Source organism: Mastigoproctus giganteus, chromosome 10 (genome assembly GCF_048544385.1).
Source record: "Mastigoproctus giganteus isolate SK-2022 chromosome 10, ASM4854438v1, whole genome shotgun sequence".
Classification (NCBI taxonomy): domain Eukaryota; kingdom Metazoa; phylum Arthropoda; class Arachnida; order Uropygi; family Thelyphonidae; genus Mastigoproctus; species Mastigoproctus giganteus.
This window is the reverse complement of record NC_143584.1, coordinates 3,645,245-3,659,616: the sequence shown is the minus strand read 5'-3', so window position 1 is coordinate 3,659,616 and position 14,372 is coordinate 3,645,245. Positions and strand designations below refer to the sequence as shown.

Genomic DNA, 14,372 nt, shown 5'->3' with positions numbered 1-14,372 from the left:
CAATAATTCTACAACTTTGATTTAAATTTGATTGTGCAGCTTTTATTAATTTTAAGAGGTATATAAAACAACTATTAGATAGTATGAATCAGATGTAACACTCAATACTTTCTACGTTGATATTAATATTTGTAAAATAATAAGAGGAGTTTACCTCAATATAGTACGTAGAACACTTCCATATGATACTCTCCAGAAATTAAAACGAAAAAAATCGAAAACTTACATTAGAATGAAAAATAAATAATTAAAAACCAATTTAACACAATTTAAATTGATTGTTAATTGTGTTAAATTGATTTAAATTGTGTTAAATTGGTTTTTAATTATTTATTTTTTACTCTAATGTAAGTTTTCGATTTTTTCGTTTTAATTTCTGGAGAGTATCATACAGAAGTGTTCTACGTACTATATTGAGGTAAACTCCTCTTATTATTTCACAAATAAAACAACTATATAAGGATAATAAAAGATTACAGAATACAGTTCTACCTAAACAACAATGGTTGCAAAATTTATTAAATCTTGAGAAAACACCTGTAATGAAAATTTGAAAAGTAACTAAAATTAAACTAACAAACATATAAGAAAATAATCAATTAGAGATATGTGGGAATTTACACATTCCGTATCTGCTCAATTTGTTTAGCAGACAGTTAAAATACTACACTGTCCAGGTAAAAACCAGATACTCTGATTTTTGCTGCAAAAAAGAAATAATCATCAAAATTGGCAATTTTTACCTCTACTTTGGATTTTTTTTTTAAATTCATAACCTTACCATTGGCACTATTTAGGAAAAATGGTTAAGTGTTTGTTGTATGTTACTTGTGTTATAGTCAATCTATTTAATGCATTTTCTTAGTGTTAACCGAAATTCAACGGAATTCCGGTCAGTTTGAGCTGGGAATGTAAATGTGTCTATTTTAATTTATTTTAAAGTTACTGATTTCTTATGTTAACTAATTATGGGTCTTGGGAAAGTAATTTGTCTAGGTCAGTTGTCCCAGGTTTGTAATTTAAAATTGGTAATAATTCATAGTTACATTACCTAGTTCAGCAGTCTCCAAAGCTTTTATTAATGCATACTACATTGAAATAGCTGTGGCAGTGTCGTTCAGACTTGTGAGTTGAACAACTGTTGAGACTCGAACAATAGGCTACGTTTTGCACTAAAAATAATTAATGTGTAGATACAATAATTTCAATACCCATTTATTTATTATACTATTTTAAGAATAACTTGTGAACTACTCCAAGTACTGCAAAGCTAGAAGAAAAAAAAAAAAAAAAAGTGAAAACCAACCTTCAGAGTTTAGAATAATGATTCCTACTACTCCTTTATGTGCTTGGATCCGCTTTAGTGTTTCTTCCACTTCAGACTAAAATAATAAATATATAATTATTTTATAAAAACATTTTTTTTTTTAACGGAGAACACATTTCACATTTGCACAGCACAAAGCAGTAATATATAAATTTAGTGCAGTACAAGCAGAACAGCAATCACCTTATACTTCCACTACAATCAGCTGGACAGGACTATGATCCATTTAAAAATTAAACGTGGGTGTTATTCTAATCCACGGTGAAATAATACATAAAATGCCACCTACTGCAAAATATCAAATAGATTTAAACACTAGTTATTAGCTGAAAACTTCATTTTTCAATAAACAAAAATAATAAAAACAATAATAATAATTAAATAGTACACAAACTACTTTATTTTAATTACATAGTCCAGTTCTTCGTGTTACTTTGAACACTTCATGCTCAATGTAATAGCCAGTTCGATTTAACACCTTCAGTACCTGTGATGCTATTCTTTATGAAAATTTAATAGGAGAAAATGGGTTGCACTTCTTGAAAAGTAGTGTAAATTACTGCTGAATGAAGGAAGGTAGTAGGAATGAACAGTGTGGTTTTAGAGTGCAAAAGATGAAATGACTTTACATTCCATGTTTAGAATTAAAGATAGTAAATGGTAACTGAACACTCAAGCAATGCTCAGTACATTTGATGGAAAACACATTGTTCAATGATAGGATGAATGTATTTACAGGCCAAGGTGTATTATGCAGACACAAACCTGGAATATCTCACATAAAAATTTCCTACTCCCTTCTGGCTTAGATCAGCCAACTTCAGTCACCGCTGTGGTTAGCCAATCTTAGCTGGAGGGAGGAAGGTAGTAGGATTAAAAAAATTCCTCTCTCTGATGGGATTTGAGCTCAGACCCCTTCCAATAAAGAAAAGGTGTGAAATCACTATACTCTCACGAAGGATATATAAATATTTCAATTATAACTTAATTAAATAACACACAATTACGGATATAATTAATCTGTATAATTACTTGTATCCATTTTAATTAAAAACTGATTTTCACAATGCACTTTAATACAATGCATGCTCATAATCAATGTAAGATCGCTCATCAGTGAAGATGGGATATTAGAACTGGAAAAGGAATTAGAAAATGTGAATTTGAATATCACTGGTTTGGCTGAAACAACAAGAAGAAATAATCACTTATCTAAGTTTATCAAGAGGAAATCTGCAGTACACCAATGGAAACAGTGAAAGGAGCGAAGGTGGAGTTAGCTTTCTGGTCCATAAAGATATAAAAAATAACATTTTGAAATTCAAAAGTACATCACCAAGAGTGTCAAGTTTAATACTCAGGATTTCTAAGAGTTACAAACTAAAGGTTATAATGATATATACACCAACATCGAGCCATGATGACGAAGAGGTTGAAGAAATGTACAGCAAAATTGAGTCTTCTAGATAAAGGGAAGGGTTATTGCTTTCGTAAAGGCGACTATGATGGTCTGAGACAGTATTTAAATTCTATACAGTGGGACCAACTGTATACTGTATACTGGTACCAACAGCAAATTCAAAATTGGAAGCATTCAAAGAACTTATCTTGGAAGCTACTAGGCTTTACATACCAACTAAGAAATATTGTTCAAGGTTTAGGCCTAAATGGATGTCAGATGAACTAATGAGACATATGTCAGAGAAGAAAAATGCTTGGGATACATATAATACGTGGCACAAAAGCCTATGATAGATATAAGTTGATCTGTAACCAAGTTACAAAGGAGGTTAGGCAGGCAAAGGCAGATTACAAGAAATCTTTGGCAAAGGATGCAAAGAAAGACAGAAAAGAGTTCTTTTCTTATGTAAATTCTAGAAGGAAGGGGATGAATCAGATTTGTCCACTTGATATCGATGGTTCAACTGTTGATGATCCTGCTCAGGTAGCTAACAAACTAAATGAATATTTTGCATCGACATTCACACATGAGGAGTTATTCAGCGAGGGGAATGGCAGAGGTGTAATCAACTCTGGCAGTAAGCTAGATAATCTTGTAATAACTGAGAGTAATGTGGAGGATAAATTGTTGAAGATAAACACAAGAAAGGCACCTGGGGTGGATGGGATCTATCCAGTTATATTAAAGGAGGCAGCAAATGAAGAAACCAAACTCTTAGCCATAATTATGAGAGCTTCCTTGGACTCAGGGGAGGTACCCATGGACTGGAGATGTGCAAATGTGACCCCAATTCACAAAGGAGGATCAAAAGCTGACACAAGTAATTATAGACCTGTGAGTTTAACTTGTTCCAGGAAAATTAATGGAGGCACTGGTAAAAGAAGCACTGCAGGATCATCTAGACAAGACTTCAGTTATAGCTCGGACAGCAGGGTTTTGTTAAGGGGAAGTCTTGCCTGACCAATTTGATTGGATACTATGATGCAGCCACAAAAGAACTGGATGCAAGGAATAACTTTGATATTATATACTTGGATCTTAGAAAGGCTTTTGATACTGTTGCACATGGAAGACTGCTGCACAAATTGGAGCAGTGTGGCATTGGAGGCAAATTGCTGCTGTGGATAAAGGGGTGATTGAGGGGGAGAAGACAGAGAGTGGTAATCAATGGACACTGCTCATTATGGACTAATGTTATTAGTGGAGTCCCTCAGGGTTCAGTGTTGGATCCATTATTGTTTTCCGTATTTATAAATAATATTGATGATGGTATATCAAGCTTAATGTCCAAATTTGCAGACGATACAAAAGTTGGCAGGGTTGTTAAGGACACCTGACACTATGCTGCTGCAACAGGATCTGGAAAGGTTGAACAGATCGGTTGAGAGGTGGCAAATGAAGTTTAACATTGACAAATGTAAAGTACTACATATGGGAAACAGCAACTCCAGAGCAACATATCAACTCTGTGGTACTACACTGACAGTGGTAGAGAATGAAAAGGACCTGGGGGTTATTGTGCAGGCAGATATGAAGTTCTAGCAGTTCAGACGGGCTGCAAGAGTAGCTCATGGTGTCTTATCAATGATATACAGGAATTTTTCTAGCAGGGATAAGGAGGTGATTATTCCCTTGTATAAGGCAATGGTCAGGCCACGCCTTGAGTACTGTATACAGGTCTGTATTCAAGAAGTACTGTATGAGTACTGTATTCAAGAAGGATGTAGAGCTGCTGGAACGAGTACAGAGAAGGGCAACAAGGTTAGTGAATTGAACAAAGGGTTGCTCTTACGAAGAAAGGCTTAAGTTTTGCAAATTACAGTGTCTGGATACTAGGCACCGGTGAGGCGATCTGATAGAGGTGTATAAAGCCTTGAATGGTTTGAGCATGCTGAATGCTGATGGGATTCTGTCTCTTGCTCAGAATAATCACCTGAGAGGGCATAAATTCAAATTGAGGAAAGACAGATGTAGGATAGATGTCCCGAAATTTGTCTTTAGCCAGCGGGTAGTTGGTTGGTAGAACAGACTTCCATCCCTTGTTGTGGAAATTGATAGCCTAAATAAATTTAAGGCTCAGCTGGACAGGTATTTCGAACGAACGGAGGGGTGAAGTGGAAGTTTTTTTTTTTTCTTTTTTTTTTTTTGTTTTTTTTTTTTTCTGGCTTTTGCTGCATAAGCTTGCTTTCTTGCATCATATGCCTCTACTAATGCTAATGAGCAGAAAACCCACTACACTATCATTATGGGGGACTTTAATGCTAACGTTGGAGAAAGAGTGCAGAATTTGGACCTAAAGGAAATTTTGGAATTGGTGAAAGAGGTGAACGACTTGTGGAATTTGCAGAATCTCGAAAACTGTTAGTATTGAACACTTTTTTTTAAGAATGGAACAGCCCAAATGGATTAAAAACTAATGAAATCAACTTCATTCTCACTAACTCAAGATATATCGTGAATGATGTTACCATCCTGAACAAGGTAAATGTTGAAAGTGATCACAGAATGGTAAGGTGCAGACTTGATATAGATGTAAGAAAAGAAAGGAAAAAACCTACTTGAGTAAATAATACAAATTCTTTGAGATAACAGAAGAGAAGAAAAAGCAGTATGTACTGGAACTTAAGAACAAGTTTGAGCTTCTGCAGACTGTTCAGGACCAACATATTAATGAGGAATACTACAACTTTATGAAAGTGATAAAGCCCAAGAAACCTATAGGTAAGAAGAAATCCAAAGAAGAAAAAATTAGTCAAGAAACACTTCTCATGATGAACTGAAGATAACAAATGAAGAGCAACATAAACACTGACAAGGATAAAATTGAGTATACTGAGTTATGCAAAGGCATTAAAAAGAGACTCAGAGAGGATATAAGATTTAACACAAGAAAAGTGGAACAAGCATTAAGGGAAAACAAAGGACTTAAATCAGCAGCCATGAGCAGTAATACAGAAAGAAAAATGATACTGAAACAGAAGAATAGTGATGGTTTACTACTTATATATAGCAGAGATGGCAAAATTCAAATAGCAGATGACTATTATAGAGAATTATACAAGAAGCAAGGGAGCGATGCCGGCAGTGGGGAAGACGGATCACAAATTAGTAACATATACGACATACCCGATATCCTTCCTGATGAGGCAGAACATGCATTGAAGAAAATGAAGGATCAGAAAGCCACAGGGGAAGATGAAGTTACTGTAGAGTTGTTAAAATTGGGAGGAAGAGACATAACACAAAAACTGGCAAGGCTCTTCACAAAGTACATTAGAAAAGGTGTGACGCCTAAGCAGTGGAATAATGCAATCATAGTTTTTCTGCATAAGAAAGGAGATAAATCAGAAATTGGAAATTATAGACCAATTAACTTGTTATCCCACATCTACAAGTTGTTCACCAGGGTCATTACTAACAGATTAGAAAGAATACTTGATAAGAATCAACCAAAAGAGCAAGCTAGCTTTAGGACAGGATTCTCAACTATGGATCACCCTCACATAATATTACAAATAACGGAGAAAGCAACTGAATATAAAACACCATTATGCCTTGCATTCGACTCTATACAGCATAAGGCAATGTTTCGGGCACTGGAAAGACAAGGCATAGATACCCCATATATTATGATTTTGAAGAAAATATATGAGAATGCTACCTCCTTTATTAGAGTTTGTTATTTGGTTTTTAGGAGAATTAGCAACTAAGGCCATATTGCTCTCCAGTCCATGGGTACCTCCCCTGAGTCCAAGGATGCTCTCATAATTATGGCTAAGAGTTTGCTTAATTCCTTTTCCATCTCCTTCAATATAACTGGATAGTTCCCATCCACCCCAGGTGCTTTTCTTATGTTTAACTTCAACAATTTCTCTTCCACTTTGCTCTCAGTTATTACAAAATCATTAAACACCCTGTTACAATTTGATAACCTTTTGGCATTTTCTTTCCTTAATAACTCCTGATGTGTGAATGTAGATGCAAAATACTCATTCAGTTTGTTTGCTATCTGAGCAGGATCATCAACAGACGAACCATCGATACAAAGTGGACCAATCTGATTTATCCCCTTCCTGTTAGTTTATATAAGTAAAGAAATCCACAATGAAGATGAAATTCACAAGTTCGTTGGTTGTAAATGGAAGGAACTAGAAAGTTGCTGGAGAGGCCTTTATCCTGCAGTGGATTGAAAATGGCTGATGGTGATGCTCATAATAATAATTGCCTAAAGTCAGAACGGATGGCAGTGATAATTATTTATACAGTCGAATCTGGTTAATACAAAGTTTGAGGACCTAAATTTTTCATGTTTTGTAATAACAAGGGCTCCCCCAAAAGTGTCAAAATTTTACCTTTTTTTTTTTTTTTTTATTGGCACATACTATATTATACAGTAGACTCTCGATTTTCCAGGATAGATGGTAAAAATCAAATCCCGGATAATCGATTTCCCGGTTAATCCAAAAATACAAAAGTCCCCGACATACGTAATGATACGTTCCAGGACTTCTTAGTTCGTCGAATTTTACATAACTCGGGAATGACTAATAACATATTACTACTATATTATTATTGAGAAATCTGAATTCCGTGCGATACCTATTAATGTTTGGCCATTTTGATACATCTTTATTATAATGATTTCTTAGATATTTAACAGATGCACTGTTTTCAAACTTTTGAATAATTTCAAGTTTTTGTTTAACTGAAAACGCAACTCTTTTGCGTTTTCCCATCATTTTCGCGATTTCTAAACAAAACAAGGATTGTAAGATAATAGGTACACTAATCTCCCAATGACAACTTAAAATGCTGCTTTTCACTTATTTACGACTTGCAAAATATCTGTTTATATCTATTCTAGTTATTACTTGAATTTTTTTATTTCTAGTTGATTTTTTTTTTGTTTCTTTAATTTGGAGTCGAAGTGTCCCGGTTAATCCGATCCCGATTAATCGAGAGTCTGCTGTATATCTTAGAATAAAGATAAATAATAATAATAATATCAAAAATAAATAATTAATTTAAATTTAATCCGATCCCAATTAATCGAGAGTCTGTTATTAATTTAAATAATTTAAATTAATAAAATAACATAAAATAATAAATATAAAAATTATAAAAAAAAAAGCCTTATCTAACAATACAGTAATAGGAATAACACACTTTTTAAAGATTTTATTTTATTTTTAAGATGAACTAAAAGAAATGAAAATATTGTACAGTATATTAGCATTAGTAGAGGCATTTGATGCAAGAAAGCAAGCTTATGCAGCATCAGCCAAAAAAATTAAAGTAAAATAAATAAATAAAAAATAACCACTTCCACTTCACCCCTCTGTTCGTTCGAAATACCTGTCCAGCCGAGCCTTAAACTTATTTAGGCTATCAACCTCCACCACAAGGGATGGAAGTCTATTCCACCAACCAACCACCCGCTGGCTAAAGGCAAATTTCTGCACGTCTATCCTACATCTCTCTTTCCTCAATTTGAATTTATGCCCTCTCAGGTGATTTTTCTGAGCTAGAGGAAGAATCCCATCAGCATTGAGCATGCTCAAACCATTCAATGCTTTATACACCTCTATCAGATCACCTCGCTGGTGCCTAGTCTCCAGACACTGTAATTTGCAAAACTTAAGCCTTCCTTCGTAAGAGCACCCCTTTGTTCCATTCACTAATCTTGTTGCCCTTCTCTGTACTCGTTCCAGCAGCACTACATCCTTCTTGAAATGAGGCCTCCAGACCTGTATACAGTACTCTAGGTGTGGCCTGACCATTGCCTTATACAAGTGAATAATCACCTCCTTATCCCTGCTAGAAAAATTCCTATATATCATTGACAATACACCATGAGCTACTCTTGCAGCCCGTCTGCACTGCTCAGAGAACTTCATATCTGCCTGCACAACCACCCCAAGGTCCCTTTCATTCTCTACCACTGTCAGTGTAGTACCACAGAGTTGATACGTTGCTCTGGGGTTGCTGTTTCCCATGTGTAGTACTTTACATTTGTCAATGTTAAACTTCATTTGCCACCTCTCAGCCCATCTGCTCAACCTTTCCAGATCCTGTTGCAGCAGCATATTGTCAGTAGTGTCCTTGACAACCCTGCCTACCTTTGTATCGTCTGCAAACTTTGACATTAAGCTTGATATACCATCATCAATATCATTTATGAATAAAGAAAACAATAATGGACCCAACACTGAGCCCCGAGGGACTCCACTAATAACATTAGTCCATGAAGAGCAGTGTCCATTGATTACCACTCTCTGTCTTCTCCCCCTCAGCCACCCCTTTATCCATAGGAGCAATTTGCCTCCAATGTCACACTGCTCCAATTTGTGTAGCAGTCTTCCATGTGCAACAGTATCAAAAGCCTTTCTAAGATCCAAGTATATAATATCAAAGTTATTCCCTGCATCCAGTTCCTTTGTGACTGCATCGTAGTATCCAATCAAATTGGTCAGGCAAGACTTTCCCTTAACAAAACCATGCTGTGTCCGAGCTATAACTGAAGTCTTGTCTAAATGATCCTGCAGTGCTTCTTTAACTAGTGCCTCCATTAATTTTCCTAGAACAGAAGTTAAACCCACAGGTCTATAATTGCTTGTGTCAGCCTTTGATCCTCCTTTGTGAATTGGGGTCACATTTGCACATCTCCAGTCTGTGGGTACCTCCCCTGAGTCCAAGGAAGCTCTCATAATTATGGCTAAGGGTTTGCTTACTTCCTCTGCTGCCTCCTTTAATATAACTGGATAGATCCCATCCACCCCGGGTGCCTTACTTGTGTTTATCTTCAACAGTTTCTCCTCCACTTTACTCCCAATAACTCCACATGTGTGAATGTCGATGCAAAATATTCATTTAGTTTGTTAGCTACCTGAGCAGGATCATCAACAGTTGACCCATCGATATCAAGTGGACCAATCTGATTCATCCCCTTCCTTCTAGAGTTTACATAAGTAAAGAACTCTTTGCTGTTTTTCTTTGCATCCCTTGCCAAAGATTTCTCGTAATCTGCCTTCGCCTGCCTAACCTCCTTTGTAACTTGGTTACAGATCAACTTGTATCTATCATAGGCTTCTGTGTCATGTGTTAATTTGTATGTATCCCATGCATGTTTCTTCTCTGCCATATGCCTCATCAGTTCATCTGACATTCATTTAGGCCTAAACCTTGAACAATATTTCTTAGTTGGTATGTAAAGCCTAGTAGCTTCCAAGACAAGTTCTTTGAATGCTTCCCATTTTGCATTTGCTGTTGGTAACATCATCAGTTGGTCCCACTGTATAGAATTTAAATACTGTCTCAATCCATCGTAGTCACCTTTACGAAAGCAATAACCCTTCCCTTTACCCCTAATGGTAGTTACCTCTTTGAGTAAATCCCACTTCAGCACACTGTGATCACTGCCACCTAGTGGTTCATTTATCTGCAGATTCTTAATGCATGAAGAATCACTGCTGATAATCAAATCAAGAGTATTCCTCCCTCTAGTTGCCGCCCGAACATACTGATGTAGAAAACAATCATCCAATAAATCCACAAAAGCCTTGCTAGTGTGTGAGTGACCAGCCCCCAAATTCCAGTCAATATCTGGGAAATTAAAATCTCCCATTATAAGACTCTCTGATTTACTGGCCCACTCTATTTCCCTGTATAGTTTCTTATTATACTCATCAGAGTCATTAGGCCTATAGCACACTCCTACTCTCAATTTTGATCTCCCAATGCTTATGTCACACTAAACTGACTCGACACTGCACTGTCCAGCGATGTCCACTGGCTTCACTTCCTTGGATTTTATGTATTTCTTAACTAATAGCATAACCCCTCCTCCCTTCCTATCCTATCTATCCTTTCTGTAGACGTTGTACTCTCCAAATTCCAGTTCTGCATTCCTTATATCTGTGTGACACCACGTCTCTGATATCCCAACAATATCTGCCTTTGATGTTTTGAGCAATACCTCAAATTCATCAAATTTATTTACTAAACTCCTAGCATTGGTGTACACGCAAGTATACATGCACCTATTTCTATTCTTAGCTACCCTAATACAACCCATGTGTTTACTTGTACCGCAATGACTCCCAGCAGTCTCTGAAATATCCTGAATCTTGTTTTTCAGGCTTCTGCTCATTCCAATAGAAGCAGTGCAAGAATCTCTTTCTCCTCTGCCAGTGGCTACTGTTAATCTATTCATCTTTGTATCCCCCCAAGCTAGCAGTTTTCCGACCCACCTAACACTGCCTCGATAGCATCAGCAAATATTCCTGCAGTCTTTCTATTTAAGTGTATCCCATCCCTGTAGAAGTAATCTCTCCTGTTAACAAGTACAATCCAGGCTGAAAAAAATTCTACCCCTTGAGCCTTGCACAATCTTTCCAGGGCCGAATTGATCGACATATGTTTCGATATATACAAATATTTAGTATCACATAAAAGAATTAATCTTAATATAAAATGAGGCATACAATCCATTAACTTTTTGATAAATTAATCTAATTTAAAGAAAGAATTCAATGTTCTTTGCATAGTGTTTTGTCCTATATGCATTTTTAACTAGAGCAGAGGTATTATAAAATGCAATAGTTGTTTCTTTATCAACGTTACTGCAGGCCAACACATTCTCTATTATGTTCAACACATTTTGGGCATTTGTTTAGGTGTGTGTGTGTGTGTGTGTGTGCGCGCACACACACACACACACACACACACACTTTACTTTTGCTTGCTGTCGCTAGTAACAAAAACATCAGTTTTGTTGGTGCTCAGCAGCTTTTCTGTTGTTGGCATTGCTGTGGTAGCAACTTCATCATCCACCTTCACAAACGCTTCAAATTCTCCAACAAAATCCATATGCTCCTTCAAATTTCTCCATTCCTCAATGTTGCTATCAAATTTGTCTGCTGCACCATGTTTTTCGGTGATATTCTCTCCAAAGCCACTTTTTCTGAAGCAGTTGATTATTACACTTGATGCAATATGTTCTAAGCAATAACAAGATTTCAGATAGCATCCAATAGAATCCAGTTTAGCTGTAAGATTGTTCCCTCCCTCATTGTGGATCAAGTTCCTTATCAGGCAGGCTCTGTGTGCTCTTTTGTGGTTATAAATAATGCCTTGATCCAGTGGCTGCATAAAACTGGTGGTAATGGGAAGCTAAAAACAACACCGTATATTTGTCAACTTAAGTGTCTAAGCCGAATGTGCTGTACAACGATCTCAAATCATCAAAATGTTCCTTTTTTCTGAAGCCATTCTGTCCACTTTTGATAACCAAAACTGAAAAATTTTGACAGTAAGCCAAGCACTTCTATTGGCCACAAAATCACAGGGAAGATTGATTAACTTTCTTAAAACATCTTGGCTTGGAAAACTTACCAATCACAGTAATTAGTGGACATAGTTTTGTATTGCCATCTGAATTGTAGCATAACAGAACAGTGAGTCTTTGTTTACTTAATTTTCCACTATAACAAGCCTCCTTGAATAGCAATATTTTGTTTGGTAGCAAATTATAAAATAAACCTGTTTTGTTAAGATTAAAAATATCCTCATATTTTTCAAGAATGGACCACACAGAACACAACCAGTCTGTAGCCTTTTCTTGTCGACTAATCCAGACTCGCTGCAAACATTTCAAGAAACCAAGTTATACCTGTCTTTAAATCTTTGAAGATAGCCATTGCTGCATTTTAAGTTGCTAATTCCATGTTGGTGAGCTAGATAATTTGCCTTTTCTTGCAAAATCGGACCTGATATTGGCAAATTAGATGCATGTATTTGTTGATACCACTCAAAATGTTTTGTTTCAAGCTCCTCGTGTTTTGAACCAGGAATTTGTTTCCTTTTTTTTTTTTTTTTTTAAATCGCTGCTCCAGTGTCATGCACTTCAAGTTTTTTTTTCGCTTTTTTCAGTATTGTAGATAAAGGGATGTTGTATTCCTTTGCAATGTCCGTTTTTCTAAGTTCAATCCTATCAGCCTGTTGTATAATTTTCAGTTTAATTTCTAGGCTTAATCCCGTCAGTTTACGTTTTGTAAACATAACAGTACCAGATGGATTTAATATAAACAAACTTTAAATTAATTTAAAGACAAGTTCCGAAAAGGCATCAGCTCAGATAAAACGCCACAAAAAAGTAGACTACTGTATACTGTAGCAAAAGACTTTGAACTAGCGTAACAATTGAAACTGACCTTAATCCCGTGGAGAATGAGAGAGTGTATGTAAACAACTTAAAAAAAACTGTTTTTCATTCTTTTGTTAATTTAATTAACATCTCATCTATCACAATGATGTTTTTCAGAGGGCACTTATGTTATAGCTACCATAAATTGGTTTTGTTTACACAAAAGTAATTAATAACAAGTCAGTGCCATCCTTCGGGAAGCAGGGAACCAGATGGCCAGAGGCAATAATAGGGACAATAATCAGACAGATGTGCCAAGATTTGTATAACGTACAAAATAACAATATTTATTTCTCACGTGGTGAAAACGAACTTTGTAATACATATTAACCGAATTTTGTAATAAGTGAATATATTTACATGGAAAAGCCTATCCTTTCACAGGGGAATGATATGTGCTTCATATTAATGAGTACTTTGTACAAACCGAGTTTGTATTAACGAGATTTTACTGTACATACATATAATCCATAGTGACAATTTTTATTTTAATTTGGAAATAAAATCAGATCTTCCCGTGTACCCCTCCTCAGCAGTGATGAGCATGGGACATAATCAATTATATGCAAATCAGCTGATTATGAAATCAACAAGAAACAGTGGAAGGATGTGATCTGATATATATTACAAAAACTACAGATAAAGCAGTGATTCTTGCACTACTTTTATTGGAAGATGCAAAAACCTGTAAAGCAAGGTGCCAAGATGACTTGTGGCACAGCCAATTTTAGGCTGTGCCACGAGTCATCATGAAATCAGTGAATACATGGGCTGTGTAAGGGTAACTAAGAGTAAGAATATGTGCATGTACACTAATGCTAGGAGCATTGTAAATAAGTTTGATGTACTTAAAGTACTGATTAAGTCATCACATGCAGACATTGTAGGGAAAGTGGAGTCACTCAAACACAAGTTAAGCTGAATTTGAATATTGGGAGTACAATGTATACAAGAAGGACAGCCAGAGGTGGAGGGGTTATGCTCTTATGTTGAGTCAGTCTGGTGTTATATAAGCACTGGGAAAACAAAATTGAGAGTGGGAGTTTTTATAGGCTCTGATGCATATACAAACAGCTATACAGAGAAATAGAGTAGGCCAGTAAATCAGAATGTCATATAATGGGGGATTTTAACTTTCCAGATGTTGCCTGGAATTTGTGGGTTGGTCACTCACACACTACCAAGACTTCCATAGATTTCTTGGATGACAGTTTTCTACAGCACCATGCTAGAGAGGCAACAAGAGGAAGCAATACTCTTGATTTGGTTATCAGCAGTGATTCCACATGCATTAAGAATCTTCAGGTAAAAGATCCACTGAGTGGCAGTGATCAGAGTGTACTAATGTGAATTTTAAAGACATTACTGTAAAGGATAAA

The 14,372-nt window shown here is 36.0% G+C and overlaps 1 protein-coding gene across 1 annotated transcript in view; it reads right to left on the bottom strand.

The window, feature by feature from the left end:
• robl (dynein light chain roadblock) overlaps positions 1–14,372 on the bottom strand; it is a 33,556-nt gene that overhangs the window by 8,089 nt on the left and 11,095 nt on the right. Inside the window, exon 2 of the mRNA XM_090383752.1 lies at positions 1,307–1,382. Coding sequence (XP_090239878.1) covers positions 1,307–1,382 — 76 coding nt within the window. The remainder of the gene's footprint in view (positions 1–1,306; positions 1,383–14,372) is intronic.